At 39.4% G+C, this 24,133-nt stretch overlaps 1 protein-coding gene and 1 pseudogene across 1 annotated transcript; both read left to right on the top strand.

Annotated features, from left to right (window-relative positions):
- Nucleotides 1-1,659: 1,659 nt before the first annotated feature.
- On the top strand, nucleotides 1,660-2,357 carry LOC141570432 (small ribosomal subunit protein bS21m pseudogene; annotated as a pseudogene).
- A 4,567-nt stretch (nucleotides 2,358-6,924) lies between these two features.
- Nucleotides 6,925-23,677, top strand: CCL28 (C-C motif chemokine ligand 28). The gene is made up of 3 exons (XM_019736209.3): nucleotides 6,925-7,064; nucleotides 17,998-18,124; nucleotides 23,032-23,677. Exons 1-3 carry the CDS (start codon nucleotides 7,001-7,003, stop codon nucleotides 23,222-23,224), a joined length of 384 nt encoding a protein of 127 aa, XP_019591768.2. The 5' UTR covers nucleotides 6,925-7,000; the 3' UTR covers nucleotides 23,225-23,677.
- Nucleotides 23,678-24,133: the final 456 nt, after the last annotated feature.

Genomic DNA, 24,133 nt, shown 5'->3' with positions numbered 1-24,133 from the left:
CTGAAATAGCATACACACTCACCCACTGCCCTTGTACCTTCTTTCAAGCCTATAAATCCCCCCTGGTGATATATATATATATATATATATATATATATATATATATATATATATATATATATATATATGTGTGTGTGTGTGTGTGTGTGTGTGTGTGTGTGTGTGTGTGTGTGTGTTTCTTAACCATCCTCCATGCTTTAAGAAAAACTCAATGTGTAATTTTTTTGTTTTCTGTATGGTATAGAAAACAATTCCTTCTGTGAAATGAACATTTAAAATATTATTACCAATTAGGCTATAGATATTCAGCAGAGGCCAAGAGTAACAATTGTAGACTTCTGTGACTACATTGGCAAGATTTTGGCCATCTAATGAGTGTCTGCTTATTTGACTAATTCAATTCCTTATTCATTCAACAAACATTAAACATCTCTTATTTGTTGAGCACTGAACTAGGCATTGGATGTATAATGATGAATAAGATGCAGGTCCTGCCCTCACTGAGCCCCACTCTATAGGGGGATAGAGGCACACACATATATATTTATAATAATATGAGATAACTTGGTAATATATATTAAAAATGATTTGGGGGACTTCCCGGTGTCTCCGGTGGTTAGAGCGCCATTCTCCTAATGCTGAGGTCGCTGGTTCGATTCCCACATGTGCCAGTGAGCTGTGCCCTCTACAGTCTATAGCTTAGATTGTAAACAATGGCTCTCCCTGGAGCTGGACAGCTATGAGCAGCTGAAGGCTGCCATGAGTGGCCAGTGGCCAGCATGACTGGCCGGCAGCTGGTGAGAGCTGCCGTGATTGGCCAACCTTCGACCAGCGACTGACTGCCTCAGTCCCCAGGGAGCGCAAGGCTTATAATACCAGCATGGGCCAGGGAGCTGTGTCCTACACAACTAGACTGAGAAACAATGGCTTGAACCAGAGTGGGGTGGGGGAGGCGGAAGAAGGGGGAAAAAAATGATTTGAGTGGGCATATACTTTGAGAAGTTCCATGTTTAAGAATTTATTTAAGAAAATATTGAGAAATGTGAGCAAAGTGTTTAAGACTGATTATCATAGTATTTCCATAATAAACACCAGAAAGGAACACCCAACTACCTAAATATCTAGGAGTGGAAGAAATTAAGTAAGTAAACGATGGCAAAACCATGTGATTGAATACTGTTAATCCCTTGGAAGAGAAAACCAATACAGATCTATGGGTATGGCTATGGATGGCTATTTCTCATCGATTAACTGAAAAAGTCACAGAACAAATAGTGTTATATGACTCTATTTTGGTAAAAATAAAATATAGTTACAAACAAATGAAAAAAATCTAAAAGGATACACATCCAAATGGTAAAGAAGAATTCACATTTGATTGGCTGTTTGGTTATAAATGACTTTTATATTGTCATATAATTTATCGTGATGAATATAATTGTATATTAATATAAATAAATACTATATTTTATATTCATATAAGTATTTTACATAAAACTTTTTTAGTCAGAATAAAAGTTTTTAAAAATATAAGGTAGTGAGTACAATAACAGTGATTCAGCGGGCATCTTTCATAAATGTGAGTGAAGCACCTTCTGTGTATCCAGCCTGAGCTGTACTTGAGGAGGAAAAGCTAATTAGAAGAGTTTCCTGGGCTGGGGCCGAGGGCGCGGGGTCCCGAACAGTGAAGACTTAATTCCAAGGGCATGGCAAACCATCTGAAGTTCATTGCCAGGACGGTGATGGTACAGGAAGGGAACGTGGAAGGTGGACCCTAAACAGAATCCTCACTCAGCAGGATGGGCTCATTGAGGACATCAAGCGACGATGGTACTACGAGAAGCCTTGCCGCCGGCGACAGAGGGAAAGCTATGAAACCTGCCAGCGCATCTACAACATGGAAATGACTCGCAAGATCAACTTTCTGATGCGAAAAGAATCGGGCGGATCCATGGCAGGGCTGCTGAGGCCTGTGGGTAGTGGGCCCAGTATGAAAAGCCCTGTCCAATGGTGTCTCCACCTCTTTTCTTTCTCCAACCCAATTTTATCTTTCTTGCAATAAACTCAATCACAGATATATAAGAAGGCCTGCATATATAGAAGCAGTTCCTCTAGTCAGTTATTAAGGGAAAGAGAAACTGAGCCAAAAAGTAGTCTAGGAGTAGAGTGGTGATTGCCAAGAGCTGAGTGGGGGTGGAGGGGAATGAGGAATTACTGTTTAATGGGTACAGCGTGAGTTTGGCAAGATGAAAAAGTTCTGCAGATGGGTGGTGGTGATAGTTGCATAACAATGTGAATGTACTTAATGCCACTGAATTGTACACCTTAAATGATTAAAATGGTAAATTTTATGTATATTTTACTATGATTTTAAAAAAATAGTCTAGGAAAGCTGAGGACATTTTTTTAAATGTTGTAGAATATACCATTTCTTACCCAATTTTTATGAAACACAAAGCAAGATCTTATCATTGGAAAGCATGTTACTCTTTACTTGCACTGCCCTCAACTGTTAAATAAAAGGAGAGGAAGCAAAAAGAAAAAAAAAAAAGAAGAGTTTCCTGCTCTCAAGGCACAGCTTGAAAGTTCTGAGAAAAGAGGGGGGCCTACCAGAGGCTGTGGAAGCAAAGAAGGAGGGCAAGGGGACGCACAGAGTGACAATGGCGCTGTGCCTTTAAAGAATGCGTAGGAGTTTTCTAGATGAGATGGAAGAGGCTGGGAAGATGGTTCAGACCAGGTCACCCAGATCAGCGAAGAAACAGGAAGATCGGGGCTGCTGTGGACAGTCGTCCAGTTTGTGCACTACAGAAGGCTAACCGCTGAGGGAGGAGTGTGTGTGTGTGTGTGTGTGTGTGTGTGTGTGTGTGTGTGTGTCGGGGAGGGGGGGGGCGGTGAAAATGCTCGCATGTCAAGTCGGATACGCTGGTGGCATCTTCCCAGAGGAAGTGGCACCCTCTCCCCCACCCTTTTTTAATAGAGAAGAGGGGCTTTTTTCTTCTGCAAGCACCTTCTGCTTGTTAAGCTGTGGGTCTTGAGGCTGTGTCCGCCCAGAGAGGGACTTCATTCCCTATTTACATGAGGTGCACTGAGGGCATCGAAGGCCCTGCACAAGAAAGTCCTTAAATCCTGATTTGGGAAATAGATCTTCAGAGGACGGAAGGGCCCTGCCATGTGAAAAATATGGAAACTGTTGAAGAAAAAAACTGTTGGTAAAATATTCAGCTTAACAGTCTGAATATGTATCAAAAGGCTTTCAACTAACCATATCCTTTAACTTTTCAATTATGCTTTTCAAAATGTATTCTAAAGAATGAGCATAAAGGTATGAATTATATAAGTGATACATTGAAGAATTATGTGTAACAGTGAAAAAAATCCACAGTCTAAAATTCAGTAATAAGAGGCGAGTTCTAAAACACAATATCTTTGTGTTATGCAATACTAATCTAGGCAGCGGTTTAAAAGCATGTTTCAGATCTGGTTCACTATCAGACTAGGGGGAAAACCCTGCTATTAGTGCCCTAAGTGTTGTATTTCCCTGCGCTGGCACTTATTAGATTTTATTGTTATGGCTTGCTTAATTGTCTTTTCTCCCTGCAGTAAGGACTATGGCCTCTTTGCTCACCATTTGTCTAACACAACATTGTTCAAACAATATATCCCTAATAAAGAGCTTTGCAATGACTGAATGACTACATATGCACAGAAAAAAGACTGGAGGAATATGCACCAAAATGTTCAGAAAGCATATTTTTGGATATTTAAACATTTATCTCTTACTTGTTTGCATGTTCCAAATTTTTTACAATGGGCCCAATATAATTTTGTAATCAAAAGAGAACATACTATATTTAACTCAGAGCCTATCATAAAGTATTTGAAGCCCAGTGTTGACTAGGAGACCCCCATTGGGCTCTGCTCTGCTTCAACAAATCCATTATCTACAAATCAGAACTCAAATGTCATACAGGTTAAAAGGTGATCATTCTCAACATCAAAAGACTCAGGGAAGCGGTCCATTAAATTGTAAATTCTTCCAGGACATTTAAATGTTGGCATGATTTTCAAAATAGTCCATCTACGTATGAATAGTCAAGACAAATCTTCAAGGGAAATTCACTGGCTTAATTTTATTTTGTGAAAGCTCTTATACCATTTTGAAATCTTCATCCCCCTAATTCAAACCAGTCATTAGATCAAGAACATGGAGGACATCAAATATTTTTATGACAGTCTGAGGTTTACACTTTACTTCTCTTTAAAGTGAAAACGATTTCATTTTTCCTGGTAGATATATATATATTTGTGTCCTGGTATTCTTCACCAGGGACATTTCACAATGAAAAACACAAAACCATACAGTTTTAGGTAGTCTTCCAAACTGTTTCATTCATTCAATGGCTCTCCCCTCCCACTATCTCTTTAGTCCCTAAAGGCACATATTTTACAGGCTCCTCCTCATTTTGTTTAGGCCCAAGTCCAGATAAAAATATTTAAATAATCAAAGTTGCTCTCATTCCACTCTTTGGAGGGTCCTTCCTAGTTAGTTCTGGTCCATTCCACCTAGTGAACACCCTGTCACACACAGACACACACACACCTCATAATTATAGCTTGCACCATGTTCTCTCCAGACAAAAATCCCTATCATTCAGTTTCGCTCGTTCAAAACTGGTCAGCCCAGCACTCTTCTCCTTCATGTCTTGTTATATAACGATATGGCATAAGTTTTCCAATGGTTTATTGGTTCCTGCTGATGATTGTCAGGTTTGTTTTTGAACACCATGCTGACATAGCGCCCTGATCCAAGGCTGTCATTCTAATGGTGGACATTTCATGAGTGCAGGCTTTAATGCTTTTAGTTCCACAGGTCATACCAACTGTCTTCCAGTAACTGCTGTCCAACCCACCATCTCATTCCAGTGGTCCCCAAGAAGGAGTGGGAAGGAGAGGGAAAATGCTAATAACCTGTGACAACTCTAGGACAATCCCCTAAGCTTTTCAAGTCTTTGGATTCTGTCCCTTGCTTTCTTCTTGGCAGGTCCATGGTGACATTTCCTAACAGAAGAAATAGGCACAACAGTGAAAAGGGAGCTGTCCTGTCAAACAGAGAAGGAAATAAGAGTGCACAAGTAAGTACACAGCGTCTATCTAATCCCAGGCTCATCAAAATTGAGCCCAGCCTTCTTGTTGGATTAAAATTCACTCCTCTTCCCCGATAGTCACCCTTCATTTCATCTGAACAGAGGCTTTTTTCTACTGCAGAGAAGCTTTCCTCAGGAAGGACTCTTAGGGAGGGAATTTCACGCACAGTGGCAGACGGATGAATGCATGCTTAGGCTCATGTTATTTTTGTAAATCAAAGTAGTTTTGTAAAATTTTGTAAATCATAGTATTTTTTAAAATGTGGCTGTTTCAGAATATAATTTTTATGCAGCTTCCTGGCTCTTACCTTCAGAGCACACTGCTTGGTCCAGAGAGGCTGTTGTGGTTGTGGCAGGTGCACACGGATTCACATGCTTGACAGTCACCTCCACAGGTTCTCTGAGCTCTATTACTGAGAACTGTGGCAAGGTCCCTTTGATTAGTGGGAAAGTGGGACTGCTGCTCTTCGTGACTGGGTCTTCTCCTTCAGGAGGCCACCATCTTTGCTTAGCCCCATGCCCTCCACAGCTCCCATTTCCTATTTTTATTGCACCTCTAATTCTTGATAGTAAAATTGGAGCTTGGCAAAGTACCACAACTTGACAGCTGGAGGACAATTCTGACCTCCAGCTCTTCCCCTTACAAAGCAGCACTGCCCAATGCAACTAAAATGTAAGTTACATGTGCTATTTAAAATTTTCTGAGTAGTCACATGAAAAAAGTAAAAAGAAACAGGTAAAATTAATTTTAATAATCTATCTTATTCAAATCAATATATTTAAATATCACTTCAGCATGTAATCAATATGACAATTATTAAGATACTTTATATTTTTTTGTTCTAAGTCTTTGAAATAAGGTGTGTTTTTTCACACAGCACATCTGAATTTGGACTAGCACATTTCAAATGCTCAAGGGCCACGTGTGGACAAGAGGCTACCTCATGAGACAGCGCAGATTGAGAGGAAGCAGAGCAGGACTTGGGAAGATTGTCCCTCCTGACTCCTTACTTACTGAAAAGTTAAGTACGTTTTCTGAGCTTATGCAACCAGTTAGTAGAAAAGGCAAGATTAGAATCCAATTATCCTCACCCTACCCTATAGCTTTGTTCACAAAGCTGATTAACAGCAAAGTTGGACTGGACCCTGTACCTCCACAGGCCTGTTCTGGGCTCTCTTCTCTACCAGGCACAGCCTAGAGGGAAGAGGCCACTCTACATATCTTGCCTTTTTTCTAAATAAACTAACAGCTTCACTGGAAACAATTTGGCTGCAAACCAAAACCAGAGTGGGGTCAAATTTTTCCATATCTTTCCTCCAGATAATAATGTTTTTTATGACTTGTCACCCTTGTCCCCAGAAACTTAGTTTCAACAAGCTACTTAAAAACTGATTTCTTTATGCAATGGTTCTCATTAGGGGTACCCATCAGAATCACCTATGGAGCTTTTTTTTTTTTTCTTGGAGCTTTTAAAAAGTTCAAATTAATGGTCTCCTATTCCAAAATTCCGATTTGCAGGTCCATGGAGGAATTCTTATAGATAGCTATTTTTTTTAACAGTTTCCAAGGGATTCTGATGCACACCCCCAACTCACAATGACCTCACCAGCTGCTGCCAGATCACCACTGACATCGCCTGACCCCCAGATGGTTGAACACAGGTCTGATCTTAAGAAAGAACCTGGTTTCCAGGAAAGAAACTTGAGAAATAGGTACCCCAGCGCCTCCCAGGGCGGAGCTTCCTGGTTTACTTTTCCTCCACGCTTTTTCTCTGCAGCCAAGGACACCTTTAGCCTCATTTCCTGATTTTACAGCTTCACCTACAGTGCTGTCTGAGCTGGTGGGGTAGGCGGGAATGCAGCTGACATTATTCACTCTCGTGGCCTTGGCTGCCTGTGTGGCACTTCACACCTCTGAAGGTGAGTGAGGGCACCTGCTTGCTAAGCCTTCAGTAGACGGAGGGGGGTGGGGGGGGCTGCCTCCCCAGATGGAGCTGGAAGAGGTGAAGGACTGCCAGCAATTTGGAGCAGGAATTTGATCTCTTCAGGTAGGAACTTCTAATTACCTACAAAAGAATGGTATAGGTTTAAATTCCTGATCTCCAAGAAGAATTTTCAGAAAGGCACCTCATTTGAACAGGAATATTAATAATTTGCCACCTGGTAAATGAGGCCCTTCCACACCAGTGCAACTTAGAGCTGCATTTCCTTTTCTGATGACAGCATCTTAGAAAAATCCCCAGGTAGAGATTGGAGGAGAGATGCTATTATTCATCTGTCTGTCCCCTCCTTCCAACCTGCTAAACTGTCTGGATGCAAGTGTGCATATTCCTGGAAGAAAGACAGACTTGACCTTCTGGGTTAGGGTTTGGTAAGTTGCCACAAGTTTTCTGAACAAAGTCAGCTCTGTGGCTACTAAAAACCAAAACTTCAATCTGACCCTAAAAAGGATGCAGGATAAAGGTGACTAAACTATACAAATGATACCAAAGAAAACTTAAACTGTGAGCTGCTACGTAGCATATATATGGGGATTATAACTGCATTTGGATTGGATGTAATCATTTGTACCATATTTAGAAACCGTACCTATAAGTACTTTAATACTTGACTGATTTGATTCTTCCACCATCTTCTTTTCTGAAACTTTACCCTGAAAAAATTATCTAAATCCAGAACAGAGTGAAATATAAGTTTTGTTTAGTCTGCTCTTTTAAAAATTAAGCCAACATTTAAAAACTGACAGATTTCACGTACACATACTCATATATACACACATAAAAATTAGATTTTAAAGCTTCTCTTGAAAAATCAGATCTGACAACAATGGTTCCCTGTTCCCTGGCAAGAACTGGCTGGAGCAGACAAACCTCTGTCCTTCTCTGAAGTTGGCTGTCATCCTATTAACTGTAGGCATTTGTGTAGGGACCCTAATTTAGTGTACCAATGCACTGGGTTTATATTACTGAGCACGGGAAAAATCTGGATAATCTCGTCTTCATTTTTATGAATCTATTTTATTATGACAAAGACAAATGTTTTTCATTGTATGTGTTTCTGTAAAATTCTTCGGAAAAATACACCATTGAAATTTTAGGATTCACTTTCACTGTTTCTCAAAGGTCTACTTACCAAGGCTTTATTCCTAGTTTTGGCAATGCAAACATTTTGTTTTCTCATCAAGCTTTGAAATAAAGTTTCCTGACCTGTTTCTAGCTGTCCCTACAGCAGCAGCTGCAGCAGCAGCAGCAGCTGCAGCAGCAGCAGCAGCTGCAGCAGCAGCAGCAGCAGCAGCAGCAGCAGCAGCAGCAGCAGCAGCAGCAGCAGCAGCAGCGGCAGCCCTCTGTAGGAGAGAAGGGAGGGGGAGGGAAGGGCAGGCGAAAAGAACAAAGGTAATGAGGGAAACCCTACCAGGCCTAAGACCAAGTTTTTTCTGGGAATGAGTCCAGGCAGAGAGGGTGGAACAGCAAAATCGAAGGGTTTGAAAAGGAACGGTTGGTGATAAGAAAGAAAGGGAGCTGAGGAGACCCAACAGTAGCCTTTTGGGTTAATCTCAGGTCTTTTCCTAAGGCAGTTACATTGTCTGAGAAGCCCCAACGATCCCCGCATGGGCCGCTGTGACCTGTGCCCTCCTTAAAAAAAAAAAAAGAAAAAAGGAAAAAAGTGATGTTAGGTTAAAATACATAAGAGTAGGCCTGAGAACTGTGGTGGAACTGAATGGGGTAACCCCATTGCTTTCCGTAGCAAACTTCCATTCAAGTGTCTGTGTCCCAGGTGCCCTGTGGGAGTCTCTAAAGGATTCAGGCTGGATGGGATGGGATGGGGAGGGGGAGGAGGAAGGTAGGTGGGGAAGGAGACTGGGAGGGAGGTGGGGAATACTGAGTACTACAAGGAAGCAGGTATCTGGTGGCCTTGGCAATTGTTGCAGGCTGGGGGAGGGAATCAGGAAGTGGCCTGTGCCAGTTTGGGACTTTGGGAAATACATTTTGTTCTTCCAGGCATTAACTTTTAATTACCTGAATGGCTGAATTGATGTGATGGCTCAGTAGTTGGCATCCTGAAAGTATTCTGCATAAATCAGGAAGCAGCTGACTTACCCATAATTAAAAGCCTTGGATTCTACCCAAAGACAGGGTTTGAGCACACCCCACATCTGCTGACATGGTTCCCAGAACTCAATCCTGAGTCCATAAAAATGTCTATTATCCACTCTCCGTGGCCCTGAGCCAGATTGTGTAAAGCCACAATCTGGGGCTTTGTGGGCCTGGCTGTTTTTATTATACACTAAGACTAAGTTCCACTGTGTCCAGCACATGCCCATCAGGGGGCTTTGCTTCATTGAGTCCCAAATTGGCTTCCTTCCGACTGACAGTCTACTTTCTCAGAGTAGGATGGTTCCTTATTACACCAGTAGTTGCTAGGGACTCGTTTCATCCTAAAGGAAAACTATCTTTTGTTTGTTTTAATTAAAAGAGACTCACTAGGGAGGGTTACCAAGAATACACATTTGTGCTTGAAAGTTGTTCTGCACAGTTGGGACTCTCCATGTCACCAGAAGTGGTCCCCGGGAGACCAGACATGATGTGCCTGGGACTCTGCCCTTCAGTTTCTCTCCAGGTGTGCCCTTTAGTTACAACAGTACATCCCGGTGCCTCAATACCATTGTTAGATGAAGTGTCTAGATTTTGGTTCAAAAACCCAGTCATCATATCTATAATGTAGTTTAGAGTTTTATAAATGTCCTTTTCTATGTGTAAAGAAGCAGAGTGATATAATTGCAATCGTCTCAAATTTGAATCATATATGGGTTCTTTTAAAGGAAAACATTCTTTATACTCTCAGTAATGACTTTTAAATTATTTTGCTATATTACTTGATGTATAAACATAAAATCAGGTATAAACCGCTAGTGTATATATCTCATCTGCAATTATAAAACCAAAATAAATCTCAGATTTAAATAAAAACACAACTACAAAGCCGAAAAGACTTCAATGTAACATTAACTTAATGTAACAGCTACTGTTTGGCCAAAACTAAAATCACTATTCCAAACATGAATGCAACATTGATTCTTGAGGTGCAGGTTTTGAGTGTTGTGTGCATATACTACCATGTTCAGAATGAGAAGTATTTTTCCCCCCACCACTTTTTTCTATTTGAACCACAGTGATATAATTCGGCCCTCTTTTAGCATGAATGCATTATGAAATTCTACTCTGTTATTTTCTGATTGGCCTGGGACAATTAAGGTAGGATCTAACTTGGTAACAACTAGCATAAACATAAGCAAAATTCAAATGTCTGGAAAGGGCTCTTTTAAGATGGTCTTCAAAAGAAGCTCCAGAACATATCTATTTAAAGATTATCATTGAAATGACATGCTAAAATTTAAGAACTGTTTGGAGAACTCCTGAACCCTAGAACAGCACATCTGTGGGCTACCTGGGATGGTAATTTTAATTTAAAATTAAATTAAATTAATTAAATTAATTAAATTGATTTAATTTAAAATTAAAAAGTCACAAATTAAAAGAATTTAATTCCTAAAAATACAAAAATTATAAAGGTAACAAATACTAAGTGTAAACTTTTTAAATAATAAAATATAGAATTAAAAGAAATAAACATCCCCCTTCTCCATTCCTTTAATTTCTCCCTGCTCTAGAAGTAATAACCCTTCTGGTTCTATGTATCCTTCTAGAATTTCCTCTATGCATTTATAAGTATGCAGGCACAGACATTTATGGCAAATCAGCCGTTCCACTTACTACTGTAAACAACAATGATAACAACACAGAACCAACAGAATCAATAGCAATAATACTATAATTAATAAGACAAATAGTAATGCTTTTAATGAGATACTAATAACATCATTAAAATATTAAATATAATGGACAAATGATTTCATATTTAGTTGACCCCTAATTACCTTAAGGTACAGGAATGGTATGTTTCTTAAAAGCACGATGTAATTTTAGAACATTTGTGACATGAGACCTTCACCAAAAACTGATAATCTTGTTTCCTTTAAAAAAATAAAAAGAAAAAACATTTTAATGGAACTAAAAGCCTTAAAACAAGATAAAATGAAACATGATATAGAATTACAACAGAATTTAGTTCCGCTCAAGAGACATTTATTTAGCACTAATGCCAGGTACTGTCAGTGGTGTGGGTAGAAAGATACCCTGAGGGAGCTCACAGACAAAAGACAAAGTCATATAAACACTTAATTTTATATATGGTAAAGACAGGAAAGCACAGGGTGCTTTACGTGCAGATTTACAGATTGACGTGCAGAATGGCCAAGACTAAGAGACAGGAGGCAACTGGGAGGCTCAGTAGGCCAGGAGCCAATTAATGAGGTCTTGAACTTGGGCAATAAACTTGAATTTGGGTAAGAGGGATGAAAAGGGAGAGACAAATCTGAAAAATGTCAGGGGAGTAAATCGTACAGAAGTTTGTGATTGGCTGTGGGGAGTGCAGGAGGATGGAATGACACCTGGGTTTTTGGCTTGGGTAACTAAATGATAGTTAAATGAGGTGAGAAAAGGAGTAAATTTAAAGCAGCAGGAGATGATGCCTTCAGTTGGGTATTTATTGAGTTAGGGGTGCCTGTGGGACATCCAAGTGCATGTTCAACAGCAGTTGGAGATATATCGGGATATTGGGTTAGAGGTTAAAGTAGACAAAGATATTTTGAAGTTACTGACATTGGTAGTAATGTAAAACAGAGAAGATGTAGATGGAAAGAAAAGAGTGGAAGGTCAAGAAGAGAACTTTGAGGAATGCTACCCAGTGAGGAAAGGACTAAGGAAGAGTTCAAGAGGCAGAGAAGATAATTTCTCAGTATTAGGAGAATCAGGAGAGATTAGTGTCTTACAAACCAGGGATATGGAAAGTTTTTAGGAAGGAAGGGGTAACAATGTCACAATCAGTAGTCAGGTCTTGAGAGCTAATGTTAGAAAAATATCTACTATGGTAGGCAGCCTGAGGGCAGCTAGAGTGACTTACTAATGTTTGTATATAATACTTAGTGCCTGGAACAATGACTGACACAGGTAGGCGCTCAGTAAGTGTTTATGGAATTTTATTGATGTGACAGTCGCTTTCATTAGTAAAATAATACACTTATGAGATAGTATTGATATTTTCCCAAGGACTTTTTTTTTACCTAACCCAGCCTAAATTTTCAGTAAGTAAATAAATAAATAAAACAAAATAAAGGAAATGTAGAAAACTTAATCCAATAGAAGGAAAGGGGGAGGGGAAAACAGAGAAACAGGATGATTAAAAAAAAAAACCACACAAAATAAGGTGGATATATTTAACCAAAAATTTAGTGTTGCACATTTAATATCAGAAAAATAGAATTTAAGCAGAAAGCTGCAATAGGACTAGAGGAATCTTATTTAATAGGAAGGATAAAAAAAAAAGATTAAGTTCACCAAGAAGGTACACCCAGGAGCTGAGTACAGGGTGAGGCAAGTGAGGTGATTTGGTGAGTTGTGCAGATGCAGGGTCAGATGTTGTTTTTATTTAAACTTGTGATGTTTTATTCATCAAAGATGTCATACATTAATTTTTATTCTAAAATATATTACATTAAAACGTGATTTATCTTTGATCACTGGGTTTGGGGCGCCCCTTTAAAATTTGCACCCAAGGCTGGTACCTCACTCCAATCCCGGCTGTGGGCCAGCAGGTCTGTGTGCATCTGACAATATAACCCCAAGCAATATATTGCAAAAGTGGACAGACTCACAAGAAAAAAAATCTGACATAATCCCAACAATAGTGTAAGATGTTTAACATACCGACATCAAACAGACCGAATCAGAAACCTAAGGGACAGGAGGGCCTGACATCTATCTGTAGCTTAAAAAGCCCTCCCAATGATTCTGAGGCACGTTCAAGTCTGAAAACCATTGCCCTAGAGATATTCTCACACAAGCCTTAAGGAGGCATAGAAGAGCAAGGAACGCATAGCCCAATTGTTTAAAAAAGTGCCAGACTGTCTGGATTCCAATTTTAGCCCAACCATTTCTTAGCCCTTTGACCTGGAAAAGTCAGGTAACTTTTCTCTGTAGCAGCTATCCATCTATGCAGTGTAGATAATATAGTAACTTCTGCATATCGTTGCTGTGAAGGAATTATTTCACATGGGGCAGTTACATTAGTGCCTGGCACAGAGTAAGCACTCAATAAATGTAACTTCTTACTATTAGGATGTTCATTACAGCCTTCCTTATAATAGTAAGTATTGGTAAAAGATTTCTTAAAAATAAGACTGGAAGCAAACATGGAAAAAAGATTAAAATTAATAAAACGTGGGTGGTGGGTATATAGGGGTTTTTATTATTCTTGCTACTTTTTCCCTGTGTTAAGATATTTCACAAGCAAAGAATAGTAATGAAGTCATCAATTATCTATTCACATTCAGATTTCCACAGAGAGTATTAGTTTGCATAAATCATCATGTCTTGATTAAATATGTTTCCACAGAAAGAGGTTACTAAACTTTTGTTCTTGGCATAAAATACAAGGCTGTCTGGTCCCAACATACTTTTCATGCCTTCCTCTTACAACTTGCACTCATTAATTCTATAATTCTAACCAATTTGCATATGTTCTATCTTTTTCCACTTTTGTATCTTTACACCCATTGTCTCCTCTACATTTACTGTCCTTTTAAAATCCTATCCATCTTTCAAGTCTCCAGTTCAAATACCACTCCTTGATAGAGATGTGTCTGAATCTCTGTTATAATTTATCTCTTCTGCCGCTCAAGGTTCCAGACACTCATTCTATTTATCACATAGCAATTGACACATTCTGCCTTATGTTGTATATGTTTTCCCCTATTTTATGTCACACTTCTACACAAGAGTAAACCATCCTTTATAATGGAGGAAAGATTGATACAATCTCAAAAAACATTTGACCAATGATTCAAACATTAACTTCAATTCACTGAATACAAACATCAGATGCTACACATGGAAACTGCATGGTCTGGACTTCACTGGCTGGTGAATAGAAATTGTGATGTTTTGGGTCGCCCCCACTCTGTCTTGCCTCACAGTCATTATAGATTTTTTACTAGGGTTCCCCAATTCAAAAATTCTTGATAATTCTCAAATTGTGAGTCCTAGAGAAAAGTGCTTTCCCTCCCAGAGTCTGGGTGAAGGTGGTCTCATAGGATAGGGAGGCTGCCCCTACCTGCAGCTTTCTCGTGCTTCTGCTGGGCAGCTGCTGTTGACCCTCTCCCTGTCCTCTCATGGTCGCCTCCTGCCTCCAGAGAACTGACCTTAGCCCAGCAGTTGCTGCTCTCATAAATCATCTTTTCAAGGAGAGTCCCCGCTGTTGGGCTGACACAAAGCAAAGAATGCCCTTTCCAAAGCAAAGGGACATCTCTGGCGAGGGTGAGGAGGGGGTTGGGAGTGAAGTAGGAAAAGCTTTACAATAAACCTCAGATCCTTGTTTGTTTATAGCTCTGGGCCCTCTTGCTTTATCAAGTCCATTATGCAAGAATTATTTCTATTTGCAATAACTTTCACATCTATCCTTCCAGGGAACCCTTACTCCATCAGACAGGTCTATGTGCGAACTCCTGTTTTGGAATAAAAACAGGTTCTTTCCCTTGGGGTTCCTGGCCTTATGCAATGGTGGCACCAGGGTGGTCTTTGGGGAAGGCTTAGTTTCCCTAATTTCTTATCAGCTTGATTTCACAAACAAGTAAACGTATCATATGAATAAAAAACTGTTAAATGCAGAAGAACTGTCACCTAACCCCTTTTTCAACCTTAAGGCTACCCCTAAATCTCTCCCATGTGGAAATCAGAGGAAGTTGCTGACCATTCCTTAAAAATGGAAATATTCTGACTGGAGGCTGCATAAGAAAACCACTAGGCGGCGATGTTATCTAAAAGAATCTCACCATGGCCCGAGCCCAAACCACCTAGCATTCATTCTTCATTGCCTAGCTCCTCCTGCACTCTTCCAATGATTCTACCTTTTCCCGCCTTTTATATTTCCGGCTCCCTCACAAGGGCACCAGTTACATCTGCCAACATGTAATAAATGCTGGCCTGCCTCGCCTTTTTGTGGTTAATCTGATTTAGGTCAAGTAATCTCTAAGTGAGCCCATCCTACCTTTATATTTGAGAAATGTGTATCAGTTTACTGAGTACATATAGGTCCTGGGTGTCTTTCTGGCTTAAATCTATTCCTCGAATTTATGTCAGCTCTCAGATAACTCAAATTCCTTAACACACAGGTTTGCCTATGACTCTTAATTCCCACAATGCTTCTCAAAGTCCATTTCCTATTTTATAGTTGTCTAGATCACAACTAATAGCAGGGGTCTGAAAGATGAAGTAACTCTTCATCTTTCTATCTCCAGGCTCTAGCATAGTAATTCACACATAAGAAGTCATACATGTAAGTCTAGATAGTGATTCACTCTATAAGAATTCACATAATGATTCTTATATAGTAAGGTGGGTGAATGGATGGATGGATACATGAATAAACCCCAAACTTCTTGGGAAATATTACAATACTTTGACTTAGAGAATAGGCAGCATGGCATAGCTAAAGAAAAAAACAATTCATTTTAGGAAATAGCTGTGTTAATAAATGTAAGAGCAACCAGTGTTCTGTTCTCCTATAGCACTTTTTAAAAAACTGAAATATAATTCACATACCATAAAATTCACCATTTTAAAGTATACAATTTAGTGGTTTTTAGTATATTCACAGACTTGTACAACTATCACCACTATCTAATTCCAGCACATTTTATCACCCCCGAAAGAGACTCTACCTGTTAATAGTCACTCCGCATTCCCCCCTACCCCAGCCCCTGGTAACCACTAATCTACTTTCTGTCTCTGGATTTGTCTATTCTGGACATTTCATATAAACAAAATCATACAAAATGTGGCCTTTTGAATCTGGTCTCTTTCATTTTATAATCCCATCACACTTTGAGCATGTCTCTGTTAACACTTATTTTTCTGTGTTGTTTTTATTTGTTTACCTACTAAACTAGTAAACATCACAAGGATGGAAACTATGCCTTGTTTATTTCAGCATTTCTAATACAGAGTTTAGGGCCTGGCACAGAGTGGACACTCAATGCATGTCTGCTGAACGAAAGATTCTTTCCTTATTCTAGTGAATCTGGTTGGGTGGTATTTGAGGGGGGCCTCTACACACACTCCTCATATGCATAACAAAATGAAAAGCCCTTACTGGGTCTAGATTGAGAGGAAAGAGGACATGAAATAGTTTGCACTGGGAATGGTAAACATGTACTTCATTTGGGCTGCTGCGGACTTACAGGGCAGCTAAATTATAACAGAACTGCGAATGAGCACTTTCTATCACTTGTGTGGGTATATTTCAACTGCATTTATCAATTTAAATGCATGATTTAGAAGTTACTAAAGACATACATTTTTGTAAATGAGTCTATGTAAATGTGTAATTAATGTACACTTGGAGATTATATGTATATTCCAATTTCCCGAGAGTGAAAAATATATACTGGACTGAAGTTAGGTTGCCATTTATTTATTTATTTATTTATTTATTTATTTATTTATTTATTTATTCAGCCTAGATTCTGTTACAGATGGAGCAGCGTTGAGCTATTTAGGGCAAGTGGGACAGGAGAGGAGGGCGAAAGTCTTTCTTTCTGGAGGGAAGAACTCCAGTGAATTTTACACAGATCCTCCATGAGGCTCTGGAACTAAGGTTACAGCATTTCCCCCAGGCCTTGGACAAGACTTGAAGTCAGTGCAGAGCTTCCTTCTTGACAAGACTTGCCCTGGTCTAAGATGCCAGGTTCCATGTGTCTCACTCAGGTTCTGTGAGCTAAACAACCCAAACAAGCATTCCATTCTCTTCTAGACCAGAGAGCAGGACATATTCCAGGCCCCCTCTCAGTTAGGTTAATTCTGACTCCTCCTTTAAAACTTAGTCCAAACTTCACATCCTTTGATGCCTACTGACTTTCCCACCTGGAGTTCTCTAATCCGTGTTTCTAGAAGACTTGTTTTGGATCTTCATAGCACTGGAAGTTTAAAAATATTGTGTTATATGCTAGTTGAAAATTTGCCCCCTCTCCAGTAGTAGTTTTTGCTTATAAATTTGGACATACAGATTTCCATTTCTTTTCCTCTTTGTATATGTGTACATTCTATTTTTAGGGTCATTTATAGTTCTTGTATAAAAAAACAGGGTCATTTATAGTTCTTGTACTGAAACTTGCTTTTCTCACTTAACAGTAAATTATGGAATTCATATAGAGAGGGTGCCAAAAAAAATGTATGCATATACACATTTTAAGAAAGGAAAAAACTGCATTAAAAGTATAATACTCATATATATACCGATAATAAAAGATGAATACAAGTCATGTGTATACATTTTTTTTTGGCAGCCCCAGTATGTTAGTGTACATATACCTACTTCACCCTCTATTCCACTTAGATGTACCATTATTTATTTCACTCTTTTCTGAACTGTGTCAACCTCACTTATTTCATCTTTCATCAAGTCAGTCTGCAACCCCACTAACATTGTTGTCTAGAGCATTCTTCATCACTTCCATTGTTTTGTGTCTTTGCCTGTACTTAATTTTATCTTCCCCCAATACAGTTTAAGTTCTGGAAGGCAGAGAGACAGTGCTGCCCGGGTCTGCACGCACAAAGCCCTCGGTACAGGGTTACCCCTTGCTCAAGTGGATTAACATTGTTCTTTCAGAGCCTTTAGGATGCGAGCCCAGCCATTGTGCTATAAACTGTCATTTAACATTTTCTTTCTTTTCTTCTTTTAGCCATACTTCCCATTGCCTCCAGCTGTTGCACCGAGGTTTCACATCATATTTCCAGACGGCTTCTGGAAAGAGTGACTGTATGTCACATTCAGAGAGTTGATGGGGATTGTGACTTGGCTGCTGTCATGTGAGTGCTCTTCAGCAGCGAGGTCTAAACTGCACAGCGATCATTTCTCAGCCAATCAACAATAGGTTAGGGAGGCTTTGCCTGATACACAACACACAGATAATCTTTGAAACAAGGGAGGGGAGAGTCAATATTTCGCCTTTCTGCCCCAGGCTCCTGGGAGTGAACCCACAGTCCCCCTGTACTAGGATGTCCAGAGCCCTACACTAGCCCTCCCCTCCCCTCCCCTCACTGCAGTGCTCTGATTACGGCTAAATGCCTTCAGTCACCGAGCAATGCATACAACTTTCCTAAGCAAAACAAGGGACATTCTGAGTGAACAAAAGAAAAGAAAAACAGAAAGTGACTCTGTTCTATTTTCATGTCTTTAACTGTAACTTTTTCCAGGCAAGGATGTGGGTTGCTATCCTTTTTGCTCTCAGAACTCATCAGGAGTGTATATAAGGTTCAAACAGAAGTGTAGAGCTGTCGTCCCTGTCACACATGCTACATGTAATGAAGCACAAACATCCTTCTTTGCTATTGATGCTGGGCTGTTGGCGCATAGTAGACCTTCTTACTCCTCCTACCCCTATCCCTGGCTCAGTTATTAAAAACTTTAGACTTATATGTACTTAACATCTCCATAGAGATTTTAAAATCTGACATACATTGGTATTTAGCAAATCTGGATGCTGACAGCAATGCTGTGGGGAAGGCATAAGTTACCTCCATGTCACACAAAAGAAAGATGTGACTGAAGAGACTACGAAGTTCACCTGGTGATACACAGCTAGTGAATGGCAGAAATGGGATGTGAACCCAGGTCTCTTCGTTCAGAGCACTATGTACTCCCAAGGTCTCTCAAAGGGGGTGATGGGACTAACCATAAGATGCTCTCCTAAAATGCCATTGCATTCAGCACCTTCAAATCATAATGACAGCATATCAGGCATTTCCCTGACACCACTTATGGTTCCAGGCGACACTAACAAGCCATTTGGTGTTCCCTTCCTTGGGCTACAAATAGTCCCATTGCTTATGCCTGAGTTCCCGAGTCACTGGGGAACCTCCTTATTTATTCAATGAATTCAACAAATATTTATCGATTAGCAAGTATGTACTAAACGCTATTCTATGTGCTGGGGATGCAACAAAATAGACTCTGCCCTCCTAGAGTCTCCAGGAGACTATCCAGGTGGGTCATGCAGACCATTCTCTGAGATTTAAGATACATTTTTCCCTGTCAGAGTAATCCATCCATTACCCAACTTTGAGAAACACTGCTCCAAGGCAAGGTTCTAGATCAGAGGAAGAGTTTGTAAGATGTCCACTGATAGACTTCCTTCAGGACAGAGGGGCTGTGAGGTCCCTGAAATTTGTGCGTCTGAATGTGTGAACATTTTTCTGGGGAGAAGGTTCACAGATTTTATAAGACCTTCAAAAAGACCTTAGATCTAAAAATGTTTTAAAATTACACTTGGGGTTAGATATGTGGAGTGAGGCAATTCCTGGCCCAAACTTGTAATAAGCATGAGTGTTTATGTGAGAGAAGGGAGAGGGCTGAAAACTCTCTCAGCAACTCCTTATTTCATGTCACCACACTGGATCCATTGGCTCAGATGGTTTCGTCACTGGGAACCAATGTGTTCTATGACAATCCAGGGGATACTTACTAATGAGGTACCTTCTGAGGGGTGTTTCAAGGTACCAATTTCTTTGAAAAACTCCCTTAGTAAATGCGTGGCCATAATTCTATCATTTTTTACTTAATCTTAATAAATAGTGCTGGTAGTAGTTGGAGAGTGAAAATTCATAGGCAGTTCATGGGTAACCAGTGCTCTGCAAAATTAGAAACATTTGGATATTTAACTCATTTGGATATTTGGCTGAACAAAATTTGCCTGAGGCTGTTCTGGCTGCTCTCAGTAACACCAAATTCTCAACTGTCAGTTCCTTTCACCTTGTTGGCACATGTCACCCCAGACTGAAGTAGTCTTCAGAGTTTGTAAGAGCTCCCATGGGACTCCCAGGAAGGCATGGGGACAGAACTGTGGGAAGTTTCTCTGTGTGTGTAACAGTAGAAGACAGATGATGGGAAATATCAGGAGACGCTGATACAGGAGTTTGCTAACGGAGTTTCAGAGAAGTTTCTTTGGGATAAGCAGGTGCCAGATAGAGATCTAAAAGGTATAGAAACAGAAATGATATAAGTCCTCACTTTGATAAGGGAAAATATGATCAAAACCATGAGTTGTCATTTTAATAAGGACTCAGTTTTAATTAAAGGGAAACTGTGAAGACAATCACTTGGATCTAAAAATACTTACTCTATTTGAGTACAAGTTTGTAAATTGACCTCTTTGTGCTGATAAGACAGCTAAAAATTTAGAAAAGTTATGACCTGGTCTCAAATAAGATGAAATTTGACTATATAGCACTTTTAAATCATAAATTACAGCTCTTCCCTGTTGTGTTTCCTGACAGTCAATATAAATAGATAACAGTTATTTTGTTTTACTACAGAACACGTCTTTATCCCTTAACTTTCACTATGCATTAAGAATTCAAGGTTTGCAACAAGTGTTTTAGATGCAGAAAACACGACAAGTGTTGAAAATGTAATTCCCAAATAGCATCTGTTATTTTCACAACTACTAAATATAAATTACAGCGAATTCACTGGATTTCTTTTCTTTTCCTTTTCTGCCTAGAAATAAGTCCTTTGTTTCACACCCCATAAATGATCATTGTAATTTTTGATGTCTGAGATTGTTAAACAGCAATTTGCTTGTTTAAATCCCTCTACAGTGACTTTATTAGAGAACTTTGCGCTGTTTCTAAACATACATACAGTGCAAAGTTGTTTGTCTTGGGCAGAGGGCTGAGGTTTCTTGAATCATATCTGTTGGGAAGAAAATTTGGGGTTATTACATGAAGTTATCTGGCAGGCTTGAGTGTATTTTCCGAAGTGGTTGTTAAGGCCTGTAGTGCTGAGAGAAACAGGTAAAGAAAGAAAGTCTAGGTAACAATTATAGGTACAATCTCTACAGCAAGACCACCCATTTAGGGCCATTGGATTAGTTACTCTCTTGTGAAAGAATTAGGAGATCAGCCTTATGGTTTCTTAGCATCAAACTCTCCACCTAGAAATTCACAACGGGGTGGGTCAGTGCCCATCAGAATACTACGGAGTTGGGGGCAGGGCAGGGAGCATGGAATAGGCTACATCCCAGCCCAACGTTACCTCATCTCTTTTTATCCTGATGGAATACACGAGGGATACAAGGGGAGGTTTAAGTAGTCTTTAGACATTAGAATTTTAAAACATCATAGCTTCTTGGATTTGGTAGCTGTGTTCTGGTAGCTGGTTTTTCCCCTAATTTTACATTGAGAGGTTGAGGTCACACTGCGTAGGCCTTTGAAAAGGGTCCCCCATGGTAGTTGTTGCCTGTTGTCCTGTGGTTCTCCACCTCCCTGGGTCCTCTGTCTGTATTCGCCCCATGTCTAGGTTGCCCCTCAGTCCAAGGACCAGCGCCCCTCCCAGAAGCTCCTCACTCCTCAAGAAATAATGGAGTTGAGTCCTAGTTCTCTCCTGTGTCACTTCTGGGCTTATCTGGATTTCAGTGGAGTCTTTCTCCACGTATGTCTGCTCAGATTGTTGCTGACACCACAGGGAAGGAGATAGTTTCAGCTCTTTGGCAAGGATAGGAGCGTCAACACTTTTTTTTTTCCTCTGAATTGCTACAGCCAAGTTTTCTCCTGTCATAACTAAAGGCACGCCAATTGGCCATAGTGAGAAGTAGCTTTTCTTTTGAAGACCTCTCAATCTAACACAGTTAGAGAATGTATTGTTCTCCTGTTACGATGCCTTACTTTTTTCAAACTAATATGCCTATATTCTGGCTTTATTATGCTTAAGCTCATTCAAATCTTTCCCAACTTTTCCTCCCACATTAGCAGATGATTCTTTTTGGGAAAACAGTTCCCATATTAGTTGATGATTCCTTTTGGGAAAACAGGGTCAAGGGTCTCAATTTATCCAGACGTAGCAATATTGTATGCATAGAGCCAGCAGGCCCATGTGACATTTAATAAAACTGGTGGGACCTGATGGGGATATTAAGTCACAATATCTTTTGTAACAAAAAAAAATTATTCTAGTTGCTAGAAATTGTGAATGGTGCTCTAGGAATCTCCCACCCCCAATGTCAAATTTTCATACAGAAAAATGAAAACAAATTCTGAGATGTGGTATAGATCTACATTATATGAAAATGTTAACAAAAGCCTAGAATATTTTAGTTTCATTGAAAACAAAACCAAACTGTCCTTATTTTGAACAATTTTCACTTCATATCTACAACTAATTACTGAATTCCTACTGTGAACAGGCCTTTCCAAGACACTTCCAGACAATAGCATCATGCCACAGTGAAAGGAGAGAGACAGACAAGTACTTAAATAAAAGACAAGTAAACTAAGTGCCAGAAGAGAGATAACCAGTGCCTTGGAAACTCAAAGGAAAAAAGAGGGCACTAAGCTGAGAGAATCTAGAAAAAACTTACTGAGACGGATATAGGTGAGATGGGCAGTGAGAAATGAATTGATTTTGTTGGGTGAAGCTTGGGGTCCAGAAAGAGAATTGTTTTCTCTTGGTTTCCCTCTTCGCCCCCTCCTCCCCACTCTCCTTTGCTCCCTTCCTCCTTCTCCCCTTTCTCCAATTCCTTCTTCTTTTAATACTTTCTGCTGATATCTGAGGAACCAAAGGCAGCAGTGTAGTCAAGTTAAGAATCAACATTGTGGTACTGAGTTTTAGGATTCCGACTTTAAGAATACAGTGTGTCTAAAAGTGGCAACTCCCTGTAAGTAACTAAGTTTTTACTTGTACTTTCTATCAGTGATCTTTTTTCTTCCCTTTTTGGCAGCCTTCATGTCAAGCGCAGAAGAATCTGTGCCAGCCCGCACAGTCATATTATTAAGCAGTGGATGAAAAAACAAGCGGCCAAGAAAAGTGTTAAAGGCAACATTTGTCATAAGAAGAAACACCATGGCAAGAGGAACAGTAAAGGGATACATCAGAGGGGCCATAAAATACATGGCCATAAAACTCCTTATTAGAGAATGTACAAATGAACCTATAAAGACGATTCCTAAAGTGAACTTGGCCATGGTTGGTTATAAATTTCTTATATGAATGTTCCTTCTTGGGAGTTAAGATGTCAAAACAAAATAGTATTTTTTAAAAGGAACAAGTATACAGTATGCAAATGTAGCCAATAACATCCTCAGCTGAAAAATGAAATGAAAAGATGATACTTATTTTCATATAATATTGTAAGAGCAGCATCCAGATACAATTTCTTCAACTTTTTTATTTACAAAGTTTTCCAAACCTACAGAGAAGTTGAAAGAATGGTACAATGAATGCCTGTATACCTGTCACATGGATTAATCATTGTTAATATTTTCCCACATTCATTTTCTTCCTCTCTTCTCTCTTTGCATGTGTATATAAAACATTAGGTATCTATATCTATCTATCTATCTACTTATCTATCTCTCTATCTATCAATCAATCTGTCTATCATCTTTGCTAAACCATTTGAAAATAAGTTCATCATGATACTTCACTCCTAAATTTTTTTTACTGTTACAACTTGGCATCCTTCAAGAATAAAGACATTTTCTATATAACCTCATTATCAGTTTTATATCTAAAGAATTTCATATTTCCCCTATTTCCAGAGTGTTTAATATAGTTTTTTTTCAATCAGTCCAGGTTAATATATTGCAATTAATTGTTATATTTGTTTAGTATCTTTTAATCTAAGAAAGTCCTTCTGACTTTTTTTCCCTTTTCTTTCTTCTCATGGCATAGACTTTTAAAAAAAGAATCTAAGCCAGAATCTGTTTCACATTCTGGGTGTGTCTGTTTCCTCATGATCACATCCAGGTTAACATTTTTGGTAAGAATACTTCCTGTGTGAATTTTTGTTTCTTACTGCATTATTTAGTGTTTATGAACAT

The sequence above is a fragment of the Rhinolophus sinicus genome, chromosome 3, assembly GCF_057876585.1.
Source record: "Rhinolophus sinicus isolate RSI-liver-muscle chromosome 3, RSI-T2T, whole genome shotgun sequence".
Taxonomy (NCBI): Eukaryota; Metazoa; Chordata; class Mammalia; order Chiroptera; family Rhinolophidae; genus Rhinolophus; species Rhinolophus sinicus.
This window is presented reverse-complemented; position numbering and strand designations above follow the sequence as displayed.